Below are 22,211 nucleotides of genomic sequence, written 5' to 3' on the forward strand. Positions count from 1 at the left end.
TGTGCCAAACTTAAACCCCACCTTTTTTCTCTTGCTGAGCAAAAATACTACCTCTCACCTTTAGTATGAAGATTTCAGGACATTTTCTTATGAAACACAAATGAATCATACCAATACTCCCACTGTACAAAGAGTGTATTATCTCCTCCTTCTTTCACACAGATACAAACATTGAGATAAACGACTTGCCTGTCTCACTTTCAGAGCTGGCTACAGAACCTGTGAGATAGAAGTTCAATCCAGTCTTTTAACTGAGAGGTTTTGCTGTAACCAGTTAACCTTGTACTTGCTGACATTCCACACACTTCTTTTTCTTGATATCCTGTCCCCATGCAGGGAGCAAGAAACCCATCCAGATTTATGGTGAAAGTATCACCTGTGAGCAGAGAGCAGCAATAGGTTTAGGACTCCTTTCTGGTTTTGTGTATCCCAAAGGCAGTGCTAGGCACAAGCAGTGGGTAGGTCATAGGAGATGTCTGTTTCGCTGGGGAGAGTGAGGTTCCAGGGCAGGCATGACATTGTCCGGCTGTGGGAAGAGCACAAAGAAGTCAAGGCTGCGCATCAGCAGGTGGAGGTTGCTATCCTAACAGAGAACCAAGCAAGGTGCTGGTGGACCTGGTTCTGCTTTGCAAGGATATAGTGAACAGGGTGCTGTGCCCTGGCTGGGATAAATTGGCTGGAAGGATACATATGAGGTTGTGTCCTTCACCTTTCCACCGCCCCCTCCTAGCAGCACCATTGTTGCTCTGAGTGCTTCCAGTTTAGTGACGGGAGCACAGTTTAAACCTGTGCAACTCTACAGCTTTCTACCTCTGTCAAAGCGAAGTGCAGTGCTTCCAGGGGTGCAGGTTAGCACATCCTTAAGGCAATATGCCTTGCTGTCCCATTCATAAGTGATAAAAGCCATGTATCTGCACATCCATCCGAACTTTGGGGTGCAAAACATGCTAATAAGGAATAGTCCTTATATTCAAGGAAGTACCTGGTATTTACATAGGAATGCTTTTTTTCCCCTGGGCCTACTGGATGTATTTTTACTGCAGAGACCTTGAGGCTCCTTACTGCCCATCAAAACAGAATTTGAATGTGAGCCCAATTTGCCTTCTGGTTTTCCCTGCTTTGAAGTACCCACTAGCTTGCTTCAGCCTGGAGTCAGCATCTCAGAAGCAATGTGGACAGAGTTTAATGCGTCAGTATAGATCCAGCTATTTTGTCCTGCCTGCAAGAACTTTGGACCTGCAAAATGCCTGGCAAGAATATTGTATTATGGAGAAGACCATTATCTCTCTCAGGATGAGAAGGACTTGGCTGCATTTACTCCAGGAAGGGTAACTGTACCTGAAGGTATATACTGTACAATGTCTGGCCTAGAAGATGCCAAAACGGTTGTCTATAGCCTTAGGGCTTTTAAACCTTCCTGTATAAGAAGCAGAAATATACTACTGGTCTTCTGTTGTCTCATCCTGATAAATGTTCACCTGTCGTGTTTCAGATGGGGGCCCATTTTAGTCAGGGGAAGATGGAGAGGGCAAGGAAGGACAAAAGGAATAAATTCTAGTTAGTACAGGCTTTTGCCATGGTTTGTGACTTAAGTAGCTTCAAGGTGATGTGAGTTGCAGCCATTTTCCTTCCATGGCACAATGCTTTTATCCTGGGGGAAGAATTTTAGAAAACTAGAAAACTAGCTTGGTAGCTTTTCTCTTTCACAGACAGAAAATGAGTTACATAGGGACACAGAGGTGATGGGAGAAACCTCTTTACTTGTTTATCCAAAAGGGAGAAAGAATGCATTGTTTCAAACCACAGGCTGCATCCATAAGGCTTAGTATATTAAGGTATTCCTCTGACTCACCTACTATTGAGAGGCAGCGGTGCCACACAGAACTTGCCAACAATGGATGGCTCATCCCTTCTCCAAAACCGTTTTTTTGGGATATACTTCAGTGTCACGCTGTTTATTTGGCAGAGGGGAACTTGGTGGGCCAGCAGCCGTTTGCCCATGTCCTGGTACGTAGGTCTGCAAGGCAGGGTGAGAGATGTGAGGGAGAAAGTTCAATCAACCTGAAGATGCAAGCCATGTGCAGATCCATGGAAACACTGGAGGAAGCTGCAGTATTATTGTGAAGCACTCATAATAAAATGGAGTGAGAAGACTCATCTGTCAAAACAGGGCATTGCATGAGCATCTTACTGGCTGTCTCTCCATGTTTTATCTTTGTATGTATAGAAATATTTCTATATAAATATCCTTCCTTCCATCACACAATTACAACCACTCTTCTAGCTGTTGCATGTAGATTGAAACATTGCTCAGCTTGCTACAGAGAGGTAAGTGCTACATAGATAAACATCCATGAAATTGTGAATGGCATGGATAGGGGCCAGTTGTTCACCATTTCTTCCAATACACAAACTAAGGGTCATCAAAGAAAGCCAAGAAGTGGCAGGCTCAAAAAGATTGCACACAGCAGAGTACAATTTCAGCTGTTAAAATCCTTGCTGTAGGACATTATGAATGCTAGAAAGTTTACGTGGCTGTACAAGTCATGGGAGGGGGACTGGACAAGTTTGTGGAAGACAAAAGCTAGTAATGATAAAGATCTCACCTTTTGCTCTGAAAGTCCCTGAATTGTAGTTAGACAACAGGAAACTCTTTGGGGAAGCATTGCTACCTGCTTACACTGACATTTTTTATACTCTTCTCTAGGTATTTGCTTTTGATCATGTTGAAGGTGGGATGCTTGGTAGAGGGACCTTTGTCTGTACCTATGCTCTTACCGAGGTAATGTGAACTGAGCAGTGACAGAGGCTTGGTGAACAGGCAATGATCAGACCCCAGTTGGTCATGTGTTACAGAAGTGTGCTGCCCAGACATTTTAAGTCCCTTTTGTGGAGTCCATCCAATGGGCCTTACACTTGATCTGCCTGGGACCTCTGAGAGCCTGGAGATAATTGATTTCCCTGTGCTCATGAAGAATATGTGTGTAGCTGACTTGGCACGATCCCAGAAGCACCTGGGTGACTGCCTGATAGTAGGGAAAGGGGAGAGATGACGAAAGGGTCAGGAAGAGCCTACAATTCTGCTACCCAAAGTAGCTCCCGGGAGTGGGCTGACAGCTGCACTCACAGCGTCCTCCAGCCAACCCACACCAGTTCATTCAGTCCCTCCCTTAGACTGCAGTAGTAGTTGCTGCAGGTTTTGTGTGTCTGACTGTGTCTGCCTTGAAGCTGCTTAAAATAGGAAGCATCACAAAATTGTGGTTATAAAAGTGAAAAATGGATAGCAAATGGATAGCAAAAGGAGGCCATCTCTCTACTGTGTACTATCCATGGGCAGGACCCAGCCCTGCCCTAGGACAGAGGAACACAGTACAGCTAAGCAAGTTGAAGAAGTCACTCTCAGGACTGACACTTGGTCCAACCCTGCAAAACCTTTGGATGGATGTAGGAGTCTTGGCTGGCTTCAGAGGTATGTTTTCTTGGATATAGGGGATAATGTCATATGATGCGTAAGAAAACAGCAAATGCAGTTGGGAAGTGTTCTGTGTTACAAGCTCCTTACTCATCAGCCCCGTGTCAGCTATTGAAGCTTGAGGACATGTCTCTTGGGGCACTCTGAGCAATGTGTGGGGTAACAGCATCCTGAGGAGTGAGATTGGAATTGATATTTGGGAGAGGAGAAGAGCAATGTGAGGAAAGTCACAACTGTGTGAGTTGTTGAAGATTTGAGACTAGCTGTAAGTCCCTCTGCACTTCTAGGAAACAGCAGGATGACATACATGTCAGATTATCTGAAATAAGTCAGTGATCGATCAGTGTCTGAACTGCAGTGTAAGGATCTATGTTTAGATGCCCATTTGATACTCTGAGCTTGACTGCACTGGAAGGCTGAGCTTTGTCTAGGGTGGGAAAGTGCCCTTTGCTACTAGTGGGATTAAAAGGGATATCTTCAATTTTATACTCTCAAATTGGCAGGTTTATTGCTGTAAGCAAATTTTTCAGTTTAGCCATGTGCTTCTTACAAAGGCATTTAAATGAAACACAGCTACTCTTCCCCCAGGGTTTCTCTGGATAGGTTACCCTCCTATAACTCCACTGCCTCATTAAAACCGGAGGGTACAGCAAAGCCTCGGGATTGCCTGCCTGGCTCACTTCCTCGGGCAGCCTTTCCCTCCAGCGCTACCATGCCTCCTACTGGACACACACACCAAACCCTGTGTCTGATAACTGCAGAAGTGCTGTACGGATCCTGACCTAACCCAGGTGTTATTATTTCCTCCCTCCTGCATCTGTGGAAAAGGCAGATTTGGCTTCCAAGCAGGGAGGAGTTGAACAGACTGAGCTCCACCAGGCTGGAGTACAAACTCCATATTGCAGTGCCTGAGTGGAAATCTGTGACCAAGCTCACACTGGAGAGTACCCTAGAGCATTGCTTCTCCTTCCCCGTTTCTCATCCCTACCTCCTGGTGCTCCAGGACTGATGCTGGGGCAATTAGCTTCAGGTCATGATGTTTTGGCTTAGCAGTAAGGACTGTGTAGGAGTCAGCATTGGAACCACTCTGATCCCAGGAGAGATGGCTGGGGCTCTTTAACAGGCTGCTTTCCTGCTTCCTGAGGCAGCCAGCAGCAAGTGTCAGCTGCATCGTGGTTCCCAGTCCACAAGTGGTTCCCAGTAGTGGGCAAGAAGGTGTAGGAAGAAGTGAAGAAGACTTCTAGGGAGTTTCTCTGTGGTGGGGAGAACCCCCTGTGGTAAGAACTGAGGAACAGGAGTCTGGTCCTTTAATTCAGATACAGTTTGGAGAAGGATGGTGCTTTCAAGAGAGTTTTCTGCTTACACAGGTCCCCTGCCCCCGGACTTTTCCCTGCAACAGGAGCCTGAGAGCATCGCTGCATCACTGCAGAGGCAATAAGCTACTGAAGACATTTCTGCAGAAATGCACTTTCCTCTTTGTAACTCCTGTCCTATCGGGTGTCAAGAGAAATGTCTAAGCCACCAAGTTCATCAATCTGGACGCACTGGTGGATGCGTCTTGCTGTAGTCCTCTCTGTCAGGCAGAATAGGGTTAATAACCATCTGACAGTGACTGGGGTTAAAATTGGCACCAGATAAGGGTATGGTGTAGAAAAGGAACCTGCACAGCCACACAGAAGTATACAAATCTGGGGATCCCAGAGTATTCCTACTGCTTTGTGCAGTCAGGGAAGGCATGGACCTAGTCAGGGTTACTGAGTAACAGTAGCACGTGCCTGATTCTTGAGGGCATTTAAGATAAATGTGGAGGGTCTCAAGAAAAAAGGTTGTGGTTCATCACTCAGGGAAATATGCTGTTATTGTGCCTTTCCTGGACCAGGATGAATATTCTTACACATGGAGCCGGGAGAAAACAGGCCAGAGAAGCATGCACTGTCACTCACATGGTGATCTTTGCTGTGTCCTTGGTGCTGTTGCTGAAGAAAGTGATCTCAATGCTGGTGACTGTGCTTCTTTTCTTCTGCAAGTGGAACTCAACCAGACTGTGATAGACTGAGCAAAAAGCAAAGCGTGTGGGAGTGAGGGCAGGTACTACCACTTGGGCATACACATGCCAAAAGAGGGGCTCTAGCACTCATTCCCTGGCCCCACCAGCAGAAAGAAGGTTCAACAGACATAAGAAAGAATCTAGTCTCTGTGCTATGTGAGCCACAGGGGGCATGTCTGTATAGTCCAGTGTGAACAGACAGGTATTTTCAATCCCCTTTACTTTACTCCTGAAGCCATGTGGCTGTGTTAGCCCAGTGCTGTGCCCACTCTAATAAATCCGTTGAAAGAGCTGTATGGGGGAGATATGCAGGGTTATTGCTCTTCAGCTGTGTGTCTCAGACTCTCTGGGCCACAGCAGCTGACTCTGATGGAGATAGTGTGTTGTAACTACCTGGGCTCCCCAGAGGATCTACCTTATTTGGTCAACACCCTTCTGACTAATTTTTTTCTCATTCTACTTACCACAGAATGGGGCTGAAGGACTGGTCATTAAATAAACTTTCACTTCCTTGGGCAGCTTACTCATGTTGACACCTGCCTGCTCCAGCAGGCCTGTAGGAAGAATTAAAGCCAGTGCAGGAAAAGCCATGAATGACACAGAACAGAAATATAATCTGTAAATCCATTCACCCTGCCCAACTCCCCTATCTTGGGGAACGGATCCCTTTTTCATAGCAGTGCAAATCAGAGCAAGTACAAGATTGTGGTGTCTGTTTGACAGATTCCCGCAGAAAACCTATTCTGTCTACCCCTGTAATCATCACTGGAGAACCTCTTGGTGGTTTTTTTTCACTATTCTGCTAACAAACTGTGCTATCAGTTGCATCTGTGCAAAATTAGCAGGACTAAAGACTACTAAGTCAGGAAACTTAGTACAGATGTAAATGATAGTGCAAACGCAAGGTGTGGGGAAATTTAATTTCTTGGTCAAGTGAGAAGACCACCATAACTTGAGGCCTGCACCACTGGCTAGCTGGCAATATGGCTTGGTGAGGTGGGGAAAGGGTGGCTGATATGAGGGAATTTATGCCAAAAGAGGCCTCTCTTTGTGTTACTCTGGTACCATGCTGCAAATAGCACCAGAGGACACTTTCTGCCCTCATTCCATGGCACAGTTTCAGAAGTCTAAAAGAGGCATCTATTACCTTCTCCCAGTCCAGGGAGCTCATCTTTGGGGTTACCATGGCAGAAATTTATGAAAAGGAGGTGGCTCAGCAACAAGTAGAAGAATGGGACTTCAGGCTTGAGCTAAAATTTCCAGCTGCTTCTCTAAACAAGACATTTTTTTGAGGTAATTGCCCACTTATTAGGCAGGTGATTCTGGAAACTCTTTTTCAGCTCATCTGTGGGGCCTATGAAATGTTCAAGATTTTGGTGTTCTACCTCAGGCAATATATGAGCTTTTATAATGTCTCTATAGAAGCCTGAAAATGAAACAGCTTCTCACTCTTTCCAAAGAGATCTAAAGCAAATCCTGCTCAGAGAAATCTGAACTGCATAGTGTGCTCTGCACTGATACCCATCAGGAATGCATTGTCAGCTGCTCCAAGAAAGTCTCATGCTATTACTGTACCTATTCTGGGACAGGAGGACAGGAAGCGTTCTGCACAGTCCAGGCAATGACCATTTAAAAACTCTTGATGACTTGCACAGGGAAACCCCACGATTGGACAGGAATGTTTCAAAGCGCTGATATAGAGATGTACAGCCCGCATGTGATCACAGATCAGGTAGTTATAGCCTGCAAGGAAAACTTCAATCAGAGAGAAGCAGCCATGAGCCTTTCTGACGGCTTCAGTCTTTTTGCACATTCCCAAGGAACTGAGAGACAAGGAACACTCTTACTGATACTGTAGTGATCCCTTTCCATTAATAAAGTTTTGCAGAGCATCTCTGTGACTACAAGCCCAGATCCCACTGCAAGAGAAGTTAAGCAGGAAGTTAGAAGTGCATCTCCCAGATTAACAGAGTCCCTCCGAAGAGGAGGACCACAGGGCTGCCGTGTCTCCATCAGTGTACCATCGATGAGGTCCCAAGCTCTCTGCAAAGCAGTAAAGTAGCTTTGATTCCCACCTGTGGCAATGGATTTGCCATATGCAGGATGGAAGAAGTCCTGTCAGAGATGGACTAGTGAAGAAAATGAAAACAGTTCAAATGTTATAGAAACCGAAGTTTTTAAGGTGGTTTAAACAGTTTTAAAATGGCTTTTACCTTTTTGCAGAGTCACTGTCTCCCTCTTCCTGACACCCCCTGTGAAGCTATTGTCTCCCATACAGAGTGTCCTGGGAAGGTGTCCTGAGGTGTTTCTCATTGGTCCTTTGTTAACCCCTTTCTATTGGCTGTTGACCCTTTACCTGATGGTTTTTTCTGTGTGACCCTGAACTTGTGATTGGTCCCCTTTTGACCCTCCTGAAAGCCTTATAAACCCCTACCCCACAATAAACTTCCTCTTTCGTCCGTCCCTCCCTGGTGGTCTGTGTGCTCCTTGTGGGGTCGCAGGGCCACGTGCCGGGGGGCAGGGGGGAAGAGCATTCACCTCGCAGGTAATGGGCTAGCAGCCTAAGGCCTGGAGGTCTCCCCCATCCCACTAATCCGTCGTACCCACCTGCACTGGAACCCCAGCTATGGGAAGTAAGGTACCATAGATGTCCCATGTTACGTGACCCTCAATGCAGCTGACTGATACAGAACACATTTGAATGTTGAATGAATCCACACCATTTACTACATAATGTCCTATTCTCTAGAAGGAGAGGGCAGTAATCGTACAAGCCGTCTAAGAATTGACACAGCTTGCAGCATGAAAACAAAAAGAAGCTTTTTCTAGTGGTACCTAACAGCCTTTCTAACAAAAGTGTCATCTCTACTGATGCCAGGGTTTTGGCTTACAGAAGTGTCACTAAAATCACATCTCTTTACAGGGGTGCTGCCAAGATGCTTGATCTGTATGTGATTTTAATTTCAGCTGCTTCTGGTACTGCTGAGATGTGGGCCATGAATACATTTCTCTCGCTTTGCTGTCTGCCCTGGCTGTAGCAGGAGCTGCTTGCCAAACAGCATTTTCACAGTGTGCTAAATGGCCTTTTGCTTGGCCAGAGAACGTTCTCACCTGCAGAGATGAATCGGGGGCATCCTGGCTGATCTTTGCCTCCATTGACAAAATAATCGATGTGGCCTACAGGAATCCGGATCCCGAAATCTGAAAGGAGGTGAAATGCCACTTCATTCTCAGACTTGGCTCTTCTGTAGGCTTTACCCTACATGTTTTTGACAGGTCCCAATAATTGGTTGAACATTAGTAGTGCTGGAGCCAGCTCCAGTGCTGGAGACCTCCTGCTTCTGCATGCCTACATTGCACAGGTTTGCTGCATGGAGCAGAGAGTGCTCCAGCCCCTGCCATTAAAGTGAGTGGGAACAGTGGCTTAACCACCACCTCAGCAACTCTGGTTCTTGATTCTATGTAAAGGAGAACAAAACTGACCACAACCTTAATGTGGGATTATGAAGCGTAATTGAGAGTTATATTGGTAGACGTTTCCCTGATCTCCAGACAAAAGGTGAGACTAAAAGATACCACATTATTCTTCAGCACAGGTTCTGCCTACGAAGACCTTAAATGCTTTAGAGAAGCTACTTTGCTGTTGCACCAGCTGCTGTTTTGGCTCTGTTCCTTTCTGATAAGCACTCTCCGTGGCACCTCTTCTACATCAGGTGGGAAAAGGCAGAGTAAGACTAGATATATAAATTCCTTCCAGGTAGTAGAAGTCATGCCAAACCAGTTCTGCATAAACTGACTGCTGTAGCGATCTCCACTTATCTGTTGCTTGAAGTGCTCTGGGGTATAAATTCATCTTAAGCCTATCTAAACAAGAAACTTCCTCATAGTGAACCTGAACTCATGGTAGTCCGGCAAAAAAGGGAAAATGACCTACAGACTCCTTAGCAATAATGATGTCAGAAGGAACAGAAGCCCAGGCTGAAGAAGATGGAAGCCAGCTTACTGTCAGCATCGGTATGAATGGCTTCCACAAAGAGGGCATCCCCAGGATCCAGGCGTTCCTCAGGGCTGGCTCTGGTGTACTTAGGGCCTGCAGGATCCAGGGCTGCAACAAAATCAAACATCTCAACAACAAGTACTCTTCAGCCCCCTCTTTCTTGTTTCTGGACCAGTTATTTTATCCAAAATGTTAAAAGATGTTGCTAGGCAGCAGTAATAAATTATTCCCAGGTCACAATAATTACCGAATCATATACTATTAAGGGGTTGGAATGGACCTTAAAGATCGTCTAATTCCAACTCCCCCATGTTCCAAAATAGTATCTGCCATCTCTAACTTCCATTGCAGCTTCATTGCCTTGTCATGCAGTATTCCACACCCCTTTAGCAGTGTTGTGTCTCGAGTTTCTAGGCTATAAAGCCAGGACTGAGCTTCAAATACCTCTGTCAGAGTGAGTGCATGGTGTTTTTTTGATTTTTGATGAAAGAGAACCAAACTTTTAATACCTTCCCTAATTGTAATGTCATCTGTATTAGCACTACTGTCTGAGAAATGTCACTGAAGATCACCAGTTAGGTGATGAATTCAGCACTCCAGGCATTAGCCAACCCAAGCACTACCAAAGTTTCATACTATCAAACAATTTTAAAACAGAGGCTTCTGAGCCCTCTCCCCACAAATAAAATTGAGTCTTTAGCAATCATCTACGTTTTTGCCTAAAGCTTGCTCCTAGAGCAACTTCTAGAGATTCAAACGAATACAGTTAAAATTATCCTTGGCAATACCAAGGAACAGGTTAAAGGTAATTTTTTCTGAGGTTTATCCTATTCACTTTTTACAGAAAAGTAACCTCACAAGATTTTTTTTTCCCTCCCCAGGCAACAACAGTTCAAGAAGCAGCTCTGCTCCACATGCCACTTAGCCTCAGAGATGGCTGGTTTCACTGCTTTGACTCAGTCCCCCTTAATTCTCTATGGAGAAGGCAATATCAACAATACTCAAACTGATGTCTCTGTGTTTTTGAAGGCAGAGGGAAGGAGGAAAAGGAAAAGAAGGAAAAAACATTATTTTCTGTTCTTTCTATAAATAATAGCTAACAATGGATCTTTAATGTTCTTTAATCTTGATACATACTAAAAGCTGAGAGGTTCCCCACCCATTTCTACAGAACAAGATGCACTTAAAAGCTTTCAAAGATACTGAAAGATATTATTTGCTATAGCCTAAATTTCTTCCCGAAGAGGGAGAAACGCCTAATATGAGCACCAGTCAATTCCAACAGAGCTCCAGGGTAAGCACCTTTCTATTCTCTATTCTCCATCCCTAGCTCCTCCAAGCACATGCACAAACTCCATCGAGATGTACATCCTCAGCAGCTAAAAAACTATTCCCTGAAGCTAAAAGTATGCAAACAAATTCCTTCAGGCTTTTTCATTTCCTCTGCAAGTATTGAAACAAATTGCTTTTTTCTGAGTGCTTGCTTTTGGATAAGGGCTGTTCATTCCAGCTCCTATACCATTTGCTTTCTTGCACACAGAGATATCCACTAGAACAGGCATGGGTTAAAGAAACTCACTTCACAAAAATAAAGTCTGTGCTCTAATCCCCAAGATTTGCTCTGGTTTTGCTCCACACAGCATTTCTTACGTGACTGAAAACACATCAGCAAATTGTGGCTCTGGGATCACATTCCCCTGTGAGTGTATGCATGTGTATGAAGAGGCAGGAGATGAGATCACACATATCTTGGGTCTAATCCCACCTATCTTCAGGTTCTTAAATCTGAATTGGAATCTGCAATGCTCAGTGTGCCTGTGAAATCATAGGACAAACAGAAATGAGGAAAAGGGATTGTATTCTAGTAGAGTTAAAAATGAACAGAATAAATAAATTTACAGAGCTTTTATTACATTAGACAACAAAAAGGGAAAAAGTCCTTAACTTTGAAGTTAATTACTGTGGTTTCATGGGAATGTGTCTGCTTCTGCTCATCTGAAGGTGTTGCTGATCATAAAATCCTGGTGCAGGACAGTGGCTACTCCAATTTCCTCCTAATGTAAACTTTGATTCACAGTTTAAAAATGGGCCCAACGTGAAAGTCAAGTCCTCTTAAGAAATGCCTGTATTTCATACAGTGTGGGTAGTTATGACACGTGAAGGCTGAGCCAACATTTCCTTGGACTGCCCTGCCAAGTGTGCAGTGAGATTGTTCTTGAGGATACCTCTGTGAGACAGACTAGCAAGGGCTGAGGCAGACTGGGAGCTGTGGTCACACTACTGCAGACTTTATGTCTGCTCCTTCTTGGTGGTATATTCCCTCCTATCAAAATGAATCTCTGTCCTTGAGGATTCCCAGAATTTAACAAAAACCTAGGCAACCCGATATGACTTACAAGGCAGCCACACTTTGAGAAGGAGGGAGGGATGGTGGTGATGGTGTGTGGACTAGAGACCTTTCAAGGTCACTTCTTACCTAAATAATTCTGTGAGTCAATTTATGGTTTATAACTAAAGGCTGACAAGGCCCTGAGTGGATCAAAAATTCTAAATGGCAGGATCAGCCTATAACCACCTTGCTCTGTAATTCCCCCACGTCAACCTCTTCCTCAAACCCAGAAGTCTGGCTCTCTGTGTTTAAGGTCAGCTCTGACTTGGTACAGCTGTGTGGCCTTAGACCAGCCTACTGTGAAAACAGCTGACTTGTGGGAGAGAACAGCAAGAAGCCTCATCTGGGTCCTCCCAGCATTGGCTCAGGCTCTTGACTGTGTTCCTTGGCTGAGCTATGTTGTAGGGATGCCATGCCCAGCCCTGTGTCCTGCTGGTCCTGCTTTTATCTTGCTGACTTGACTTCCCAGCTTGACCTTGGGCTTGTCTTATCACTACAAACTTGCCTAGTGATCACTGGACTGTGGATGGCCCTGGCTCCTGTCACTGGACCTGCTTGGCTCTTCTTGCCTAGACATGGTAGGACTGTGTCCCTTGGCAGTGAGGCCACTGCCACTGCCTACCTTGCTGTCCCCTTGGCTCTCAGCTCACGTTTTCCTGCAGAGCAGCTCACTCTTGCTTCTTCCCCCACGATGAATTGCATTGTGGGCTTTAATTTTAAGAATCATACAGGTATACATGCTATGATTTGGAAGCAAGGCATGTGGGCGTTGTGGGTTTTCACTGGTCATGAGACCTCATATTCTTCTAAGCTGGCACCAATTTGAAGAGTGGAGCGGAGTTGGAAGGACCCTTTTGCAAATACATGCATTCTTCTGGCATTGTGGAGGGGACCGATGACTGGAAAGTCGCTGTCAGACTCTTCTGGAGCTGGGAAGAAGCCCATAAGCTCAAATCTAACGAGCCCTTACATAATTAAAAGACAACTCTGAATGACCCCCCCCCCTTCCTCGCTCTTTCATTCTCCCTCTTGAAGAACATGTGAGGATCCAAGACTCGGTTTTATGATACCTGTTATCCGTCCCAGCTGACCGCCATGGAAGTGCCCCACCAGGCCCCCAACGTGCGCACCAAGGCTTACCCCAATGATGTGGATAGATGTCCTTGAGACCCCCAGGGCCTGCAGATTTATAATAATACAAATTAATGTTTCTGTAGCAGAAAGGTGAAATACTCTGTCCCTGCCCACACAGCAGCTCTGTAAGTAATTCTTCTAATGTAGAATTACTTTTGAACTGTACAATGGAAAACCAAATAGGTAAGGGAATGATAAGTATTGCCCTTTCTGTCTTTCAGAGTCTTTCTTAAGTCCACAGATGCAAACCTAGCCCTAACCAGGTTGGTCAGAATCTCCCATTCATAAGTACACAGCCTGTAGCTTTTCTTCCCACAGTTTGCTTAGGACTGTGCACAACGTGGTGCATAACCAGGACTCCTGTGCTATGCAGTCTGGATTAGCAGTGCAAACGTTTCACGGAGAGTTTATGCATAGCTAGTTAACACAAAGATTTATCACCCTCGCTGCAGAAGTGTTGTTCAGCCGTGCTGTGCAGGAACAAACTGGGTGGGGCACATCTGGGTATTTCCAGCTGCTGGGGGGGTATATCTGAAGCCCAAAGCAAATATAATACAGCCTCGAATCTCATTCCCTCCAGCTTTCTGGACAAAATTTCTGAGCAGAAGACTGCCCAGTGAAGTATGGATCTGAGAAAACCCAAGGCATGCTTTAGGTTTGTCTTGGGCTGGAGAGGCAGCTGCAAATGGGATTTTTTCCAGCAAATGTCAGAACTCAAGAGAAAGAAGAAAAAGGGTGTCATGCTCAAGCCTGGACTAAGAGAGGGGAAAAAAAGAAAACTCCAGAATAAAAAGCCCACTTGGCCAGCTCCTGGAGACAGCAGATTGGGAGCAGTTCTCTGGATTGTTAGCACGAATGATGTCCTCTGGCCATGAACCCCCACACTGGAAATGCGTAGTAGCCTTACCAGGAGCTTGCTGATGAATTGTGAGATGGAAAGGGCCAGCTGTGTGACATTTTCCACTGCAGAGGGATAGGCTCCCGTAGACCCATAAACCCAGTCTACTGCGATCACGTTCACCCAGCTTGTGTGCAGTATGGCTTGGACAAGCCCTTCAATCCAGGAGGGCTTGGTACCCAAAGCCCTGTGGAAACATCAGAAACAAGTTTGTTAGGTGTTTCCAAAGAAGGGCACGTGCCAGTATGTTGTTCACTGGTGCTGGAGCTTCACATGTCTCAGAGGAGGCTGCCAGACAGTTGCTGAAAGTTATTTCTGGTGTTAGACACCCATACCTGGAATATTTGTTTTGTGGTGGTGTAATAACACTTTCCAGAATGCACTGATTCAGGAGGTAACCAGATATTTTAATGAATGATATAACATTTGCAGGGCTCAGGCTGAGATCTCAGTCTTGCTGTGGTGCTTCATTCAGCTACCACAGAGCCCACCTGGAGTAAGTGAGCTGACCAGAAACACCTGGATCCTTCTCTGATACCAACTCGCAGGAAGTCCTTAGCCAAATCACCTAGTCTTTCACTGCTATGTTTCATCATCTCTAGACAGTTTAAAAAAATAATCTATATTCAAGAATTCAAGGCCAACTGAGGAGGCTATGTTCTACCCACTTTTCCTAATACCATCTGGTGAAGTGTGTGGTATGTCATGTGGAGGCAACAGCTGGTTTTCTGAGAAGACCCTGCAACATCTGCTGTGGTTTCATCCTGGTCTTTTATGCACTTTATATTTAGGCATTTGCATTTCAAAACAAGTAATGTTATATGGTCATATGTGAGTGAAAAATGGCACAGTAAAATAAGCTTGCAGAATGATGGCAGTTTCAAAAATAGAAGTATAATGTATCTGCCGGGGCTTCTAAGTGGCTCATTAATCCAAGCTGTTGGACATGAACTCCAAGAACACAATTTAAAGGGACAAGAATCCTGAATAAAAGACTTTTTAATTAAAAAGGTTGAGAAAAGGAAATAAATAGAAAAAGGTAAAGAAAAAGAGAGCGAGAGAATGAGAGTGAGACAGCAGGAGAAAATAAGAAAGAGATTGATTCTAATTTCTAACTTTTTTTAGGTTCCAAAAAATGTGAAGCACACACAAAATAGGCAACTGATCACAAACTAAAGGACTTCAAGTGGTGTTGTATGAGGGGTGCCAGGAGCACATTCCATGCCTTTGGCCCCAGCCCACCAATAGCCTCCCAGACAATTCCCAAGTCCAACTGGGGCTGAGCACCCCAGCTTCTGTTCTTAGCAGGTGTTCCGCATGCAGCCACTCTACTGAGAAAACGAAGAAGGTGACACAAACAGGAGAGTTCCATGCCAGCCCCACACAGTGCTTGGGAACACCCCAGCAGTGTTTAATTTTCCAGTAAAAATTTAGTCACAGTGCTCTTCTTCCTCTCACCTGAAACCATGGATTATGATCTTGGTTTCCAAGCTGCTATTGAAGCTGCCATTCTTGATGCCATCATCAGCTAAAATCAGCTCTCCACAGCTGGGGCTTGAGGAGGTGAACAGAAGAAACTGGACCTTAAGTTTACTGCCCCGTAGGAAATTTGCTGTCTGGAAGTCAGTGCAGTGATGCCCTGAGAGTCTGTCTGTATTCCCTGCAACAAGAGGGAGTGAGTAGAACATTTAGTCTGTGTTGTGTAATGGAAAAAAAAAAAAAACCCCATCCTAATTCATTAGGAAAATGAAGGTAAGAATTTCACCTCTATTGATAAAGATTAAAGAGTTAGAACATAAATTAAAATGAGCCTATTTTGGAAATTTTACCTGACTGACAAGTTGTTTCTTTGTCCCTTAATGGAATGCTGGCACTGGCTGGAGAAGACAACCATGGATCTCATAGTAGCTTTGACCTCCGAGACTTGTTTTACCAAAAGGTGAATAACATCCTGTTGAGTTTTTTTAGCAAACTGGCCACACAGACCAGCCACTAATTACATTTTTGAGGTTGCTATTAGATCTTTAAAAAAATGGTTGCCAACAGGTAGGCACCACTGAATGGGGATATTTCTATTCAAATTCTGGTAGGCTTAGTAGAAGGTACAAGTCTAACTGACAGTTGTTTCAAAAATCCAGAAATAAATATGAAAATGCTGATGAAAAAAAAGTGTCAATGATAATTTCCAGAATGATTCATTTACTGGATTAAAATGCTTTATAAGAAGGAGAAGGGAGCTGCTGGAAGACACTTTGTTCTAGATGGAAAAAAATCTCAAACCTGTAGCTAGTAAAAATCTGAGCAAATTTAGGCTAGAAAGCAAACATAGAAGTTTAGCAGTATGTATGACTAGCAGTATGTGTGTTACTTTATGAACTGGCCTAGTTATATCCTTCTGCAATACAATGCACGCACCTTCCCTTTTCTGGACTGGAGGAAGTGAAACAGCCTTGAATCAGCACATACAATAAAACATTTTATTTTTTTAAAATCAAACAACCAGCTCTTCCTAATTTCTCTTAGAAGATATTTTACACCAGCTGGGCAGAACACGGCCTAAGGTGCAGCACAAAGGAGTGAGATTCACTGTGGGACATGACTATTCCTTACTGTTGTTTACTTTGGTCTTCCTGTGTACTGAAGGCAAGGGAGAAAGAGGCATTCTTAGAAACCAGCTTGAAAAAGATGAAAGTCGTGAGCCAGTTTAACTAGCGAAGGCAGGTTTAGTGCAAGCACAGGGTGTGTCAGAATCGTGTAGGATGAGGGGGATCATGAGCAAAGGTAAGGCAGGGGGTGCATTGCAGTGAAGCTGCAGGTGATGTGGGACTGTAGTGGTGATCACAAAAGCAGTTTAACTGACAGTACAATTAAAGAAAGAAATGGAAGCCTGGTTGTTGATGGAGAGGTACGGACAGATCGCTCACAGACCAGTATGATCGGCAAAATGTCCGCTTTATTAGAAGAAAGACACCTTATATACTGCTTATGACACTCAGACGTGTTTCTTGTTCACACAAGACTGGATACATAAGGAAAACATACGTTGTTGTACGGTGCTAATTGGATAACAACAGATGTCCACAGGAGATGAGAAAACTTGTTCACCTGCCAAAAACTCCTCCTTGACTTTGGCAAAAAGCCTTTTTTATTCTAACTTCAGCTCCTGTAGCCATATTTAACTACGCAGTTAGTTTTACTGTCCACACCCAATAATGCCAAGGCAATGCTCACAGAAATGCAACAGAAATTGTTCACACATAATCTCAATACTCCAACACCTAGCGTTTGTTTATTTCCTCCCAGCTACTGCAGATTACACTTGCTAAGCTTTCAAAGCAGGAGATGCCAGTGCCAGAGGTCAAATGGTCCCTTTTCTGCTTCCTTATACTTCAGGTAAACCTGGATCATTCTTGTAAATCAGGTTAGTGGAATTAAATCACTGAGACTGATTGATTCAAAGCATAGGAGAAGAAAGGACCATTCTTGCATTGCCTGTTCCCTGGCACCTAACAAGATTATTTCAAGGACCTCTTGACACACAGGTTGTTTAGGGAGAATTGAATTCAGATCCTTCTATGTAAAACCTTCAATCCCTTGCCAGAGAGTCATGTTTTTCTTACCTGCTTGTGCTAAGCTGAGCAGCCAGAGGACAGCAAGAACAACAAGCAGTAGCCTCTTCAGATCCTCAACCATCTTCCTGGTAATTCACTACAAGTACAAGGATCGTACAGGGGAAAAACAGCTATGGTGGGTTGCTTGATCAGCTTGACTCTGTTAATGATCAACCAGCCTGTGATCTTTTGGGAAAAAAGCAAAGGGACAACTACCTCTGCTCTTACTTGACCATAAGCCAAAGTGTGAAGCAGAGGTTTCACTGACTTTTTGGTTAAAAAGGATGCTGACACTCCTTTCCTTCTTACCTCCCCTTCCTCGAGGCAAAATTCCTCCTTCAGGAATTAGCTAGTGAAACCAGTCTGAGCAAGTGATAGAGTTACAGTGCTTTGTCAGACTTTTCTGCCAAATTCTGATTAGGGATGCTGGTTTTTCAGAGGGCTTTACAATTAGTCCATGTCAGGAAGATTCATACCAGCCTTGCATCTGTGTTTTTTCCTTTTGCATTGCTGTCTCTTTGCTGTATTTCTACTTTTGGTCACATACCCATAACAGTCAAAAGAAGGCAAAGCAGTGGACTACTTTTGAAAAGTGAGGGGGAAGATGGTCTAAAATGTCACTGGTGGCCATATAACCATAATAAGCCCACACTGTACATTTCTTGGGGCAAGGACAGCCTTCACTTTTCCTTTGGTTTGCATTTCAGGTACTAAAGGAAATAAAAAGATGACCTCAGTAATGGACCAGTATCATAAACATGCAAACACTTTAAAAAGACTTTTGAATAAAAAAATTTACTGCTTTGATGTATACAGATGGAGAAGCATAAGTGCACAACCAAACATGTAACCAGGAGTCTGTCACATGACACTCATGATATTGTATTACCCTCTCCCTGGCTGTGAAGGATTTTAAGCTGAGGACACACCTGTTTCTTAAGTCTCATCAGTGTGTGTTGGTCCATCTTGCTGAACAAGGCAGCTTTGCCCCTGATTGTGTTAAATGGCAGGAGGGGTAATGCGCAAAGAAAGGAACGTTCCCTGTCCAGGCACTATTCTACAATGACTTTATCTGAACAACAAAATGAAGAAATTGCTTCAGTCTGATCAGAAGAATGGCCAAAGACATTTCAAAAAGCATCTGACATTACTTTTCTTTACAGTTATTAGTGATAGCAGTAATTTCCTTATCCCACTTTGCTCCAGCTGAAGGCTTTGGGATTGTTTTACACAGAAGGTAATGTTATTTCCAAGTCTCCTGAGATAAATTTCTTCAGTGTTCACTGTGAAGTTAGGGAGTATCAGCTGCCTGCCCTGGAGGAATACTGAAGCCCTGCCCCATCTGCATCCTCCCAGAGATATGTATACAGGTACATTCTGATCCTGAAATACTTGCCCCCAGGATCAAACTGGCTTATTGTCACAGAAGTAGGTTCTAAGTGTCCTTTGTCAATCACTATTATGTCATTGAGTTTGCCAGCCCAATCAATTTTCCAAGATTGAAAGCTGCAATATGAATAGCCAGTGCCTGGCTTCCAGCCCACTCTTCATCAACCCATCCCCAGCACTAGACTCAAGTTGATTCACAGACTGTAAGATAAAAGCATGTGGACTGCAATGGGCCCACTCCTTTTCATTACACCCTGAAATTCCACTGATCTGATCCCACTTTTCGAAAGAAAGAAAGAAAGAAATAAATTTGTGAAATCATACCATTAGGCAGTGACATGTCCATGCAGGCCTTCAGAGCAACAGTGTAATTGTGAAAATGACAAATTTCTTAAAATAAAAAACCAAATTGGAGCACATAAAGAAAACAAGCAAATCCTTCTTTCCATTTTTTTAAATTTAAAATTATGTCAATAAGCACTAATCTTTGTAGCAGGATGCAAATATTACTCTTTGCCAAGTCCTATGGAGATTATGAAATATCTTATAATATAAGGCATTATAATTATTATAATTACAGCCCTAGAGTAAAACAAAACTGTGGCCAAGATGTGCAGTTCTGGCTTAGTTTTGTGTATTTACAGAGCTGTTAAACAGCATTCTGGTATTTAACAACTCTGCAAATATACAAAACTGGTGGTTTTTAAAAAGGAAATGTCTTCATTAAATTGAAAATTCTGTTTCCTGAGCAGGTTTTTTCCTGTGACCTCAGATTTTGTAATCCCAGGATTTTTTTTTTAGTATATTGGCACACTGCGGTGGCTCCTTATGCAAACAGCAAAAGCCATTCAGTTGCTCTGTGCTTAAAATGCTCTTACCAGGAAAACTATTTTGGTATGAAGGGTTTTCTTTTTATTGCTTGTGAATCTAATTACTGAGTAATTACAGTTATATTAGTTCAGAAATTTAATGCCACTTATTTTACTTTCCAATGGGAGTGATTATAATGGCAATAGGATCATTGTTGCAAAGACTTTCAAACCACTTTAGATTTCTTTTAACAGTCCATTACAGCGTACAATCATGAAGCACACTGTGATTCTCTTGAGAATGAATGAGGGATAATGAAAACGAACAAATATGATTCTATGCACAAATTCTTTTAATTAAAAAAAATAAAAATTGTGCTGTCTGCACATTCAAGCAAATGCTGAAAGTGCCCAACTCAGCTGAAAATGTTGTCTCCCCACCCACAAAACAACAACTGGCAGAGGAACATAAGCACTGCAAATACCCAGTAGTCAAGTGGAAATCTGATCAAAGGAAAATTCACTTAGACTGGAAAACTGGTTTTTGATACTGGAAACTGCAGTTGAGGTAGCAGTGTGGGACCTTGGGGGAAGCCAAGTGTGAGTTAAACAAATGATGACTATTTAAAACCTCTCCCTGGGGCCTTTGCGTTTGAGGGAGGGCGTGAAATACACACAGAGCTAAGCTCACTATCCATTAAGGCCTGGATCCACCTTTACTGCTGGAATACTTGGTCTTACAGCTCCTGTATTTTCTGTCCTTTCTCCGTGGAGTAGGAATCATGGCTCTATGTTAAGTGTGTAAGCTCCTGTGTATTGTTCCCAGGACTGAGAGAGGAATTGCGTTTAGTTCTCACCTCAACAAAAAGAAATTCAAACTCCTGACTTTCAGAAGTGTGTTATAACTATAACTATGACAGAGCAGGAAGAAAACATTAAAGATAATCTTGGCAACTGAGAAAGGGAAAACTGATTGGGTACTCAGTCAGGAAAGGAGGAAAACCAGTCATTTTCTTGTGTACTTTTCTTGAGTACTTTATGGATCTTCTATCTGGTATGACTGTATAAATAGGCAAAAGAAGGGAGAATACATCCTTGCCATGTATTTCTGTAGCTTCCCAAAGGTAGAGGAGCCTAGGTGAGGGCACCAGCCACCAGGTTCAAGTTTCTCTCACTTTCTCTGCCCTGTGAAGCCCTAATCATCCTCTACAACACAGAGCAGCTCAGTAGGAAAAACTTAGGCCTGCCTTAAGTGCACGTAAGGAACCTCCCATGGTTCCTTTCACCCTAAAATAATCTGTTTCAAAGTGAAAGTGTCTGTCTGCTTCAGATTTTTCTCTCCTAACTCCAAAGATTTCATAACCTACAGGCAAGCTGCAGTGTGCAAGCATCCTCCCAGCAACAAGATTCAATCCAAAGTCTCTGACATTTTGAGAGGACATTTTACCTTACAAGAGGACTAGTCAGCAGCAGAGAACATGTGCTCCTGCCATGAGGATACTGCAAAAAGATGGCCATGTTACATTTCTGTAACATGTAAATGCTGTGACTTGGAGCCTTTACAGGGTAAGGAGTTCCCTTTAACACTTGACAGAGATTGAGAACAGAGGGGTAAAGGGAACAGAGAGACAGAAAAGCTTGGTGTGGGTTTCTATCACTGAGCAAAAGGAATTTATAGGATGGGCCTGACTCCACTGGTGAGTTATGTGTCATGACATTCTAATATAGCTATGGAAAACGGGTCAGTATTATTCTATTTTTGTAAGAACTGAATGAGACACCATTGCTCAGCCCAGGGTACAGTGTCATTTTAGCTCATGCTGCAGCCTTCAGTGATGAGTTAAGGGAGCTTACAGTGATTCCTGGGGGGGGGAAATCACTTGGTGTTGGAATATATTCAGTGTTCATTTTGGTAGGTCCTCTGGTTAGAGACCTCCATGGCTGCCAGTTTTTTTTTTCTGAATCTGTTGTGTGAAGAAAAAAGCTGAGGTCACTCAAAGTGGAGGTGAATAGTCCAACACAGCTGCTCATCAGTGAGTGTGTGGGCCACATGCACTGGGGAGAGCCAAGTGAGGGAAAAACCTGCAGCGAGAGCATCCCTGGATGACACTAGTGCTGTGCTGGTGCCTCCTGGACAGGCAGTCAAGGTCCTGGGAGCTGAGCACGCTTTGAGGCTGTAAGGTCTGCAGCTGGACTCTCCTCAGCCAGGGTAATGCACTGTGAGCGGGATGTAGATGAAGGAGGTTGCAGTATTCACTTGCAGCAGCTCACTGCTGTGGGGGAAAGCTGACTCCCAGCTGCCACTGGAGTATTTTGCAGAGTAGCATTTTTTCAGCAGCTGCTGAGTACTTATGTTTCCCAAACTGTTGCGTATTTTCCCTTTCTTCCTCAAAAACACTTCATAGTGTCAAGAGGCCAATCATCCTCATAAAACAGAATCTAAATGTGTTTTAGTTTTGTGAATG

The 22,211-nt window shown here is 43.8% G+C and overlaps 1 protein-coding gene across 3 annotated transcripts; it reads right to left on the reverse strand.

The window, feature by feature from the left end:
- Window positions 1-86: 86 nt before the first annotated feature.
- Window positions 87-17,723, reverse strand: PLA1A (phospholipase A1 member A). Of its 3 annotated transcripts, none has more exons than XM_032680042.1 (11): window positions 17,558-17,722; window positions 15,396-15,597; window positions 13,947-14,124; window positions 12,976-13,084; window positions 9,523-9,624; window positions 8,631-8,720; window positions 7,095-7,262; window positions 5,984-6,073; window positions 5,416-5,524; window positions 1,853-2,017; window positions 91-526 (listed from the first exon to the last, which is right to left on the reverse strand). In XM_032680042.1, the coding sequence occupies exons 1-11, from the start codon at window positions 17,628-17,630 to the stop codon at window positions 442-444; spliced, it is 1,371 nt and encodes a 456-aa protein (XP_032535933.1). In that variant the 5' UTR covers window positions 17,631-17,722; the 3' UTR covers window positions 91-441. The 3 variants fall into 3 exon arrangements, with proteins under 3 accessions (XP_032535934.1, XP_032535933.1, XP_032535932.1); XM_032680041.1 differs by having other exon boundaries at window positions 7,095-7,274; XM_032680043.1 differs by lacking the exon at window positions 1,853-2,017 and having other exon boundaries at window positions 87-526; window positions 7,095-7,274; window positions 17,558-17,723.
- Between the last annotated feature and the right edge of the window lie 4,488 nt (window positions 17,724-22,211).

This window comes from Chiroxiphia lanceolata, chromosome 2 (genome assembly GCF_009829145.1).
Source record: "Chiroxiphia lanceolata isolate bChiLan1 chromosome 2, bChiLan1.pri, whole genome shotgun sequence".
In the NCBI taxonomy this organism is placed as follows: Eukaryota; Metazoa; Chordata; class Aves; order Passeriformes; family Pipridae; genus Chiroxiphia; species Chiroxiphia lanceolata.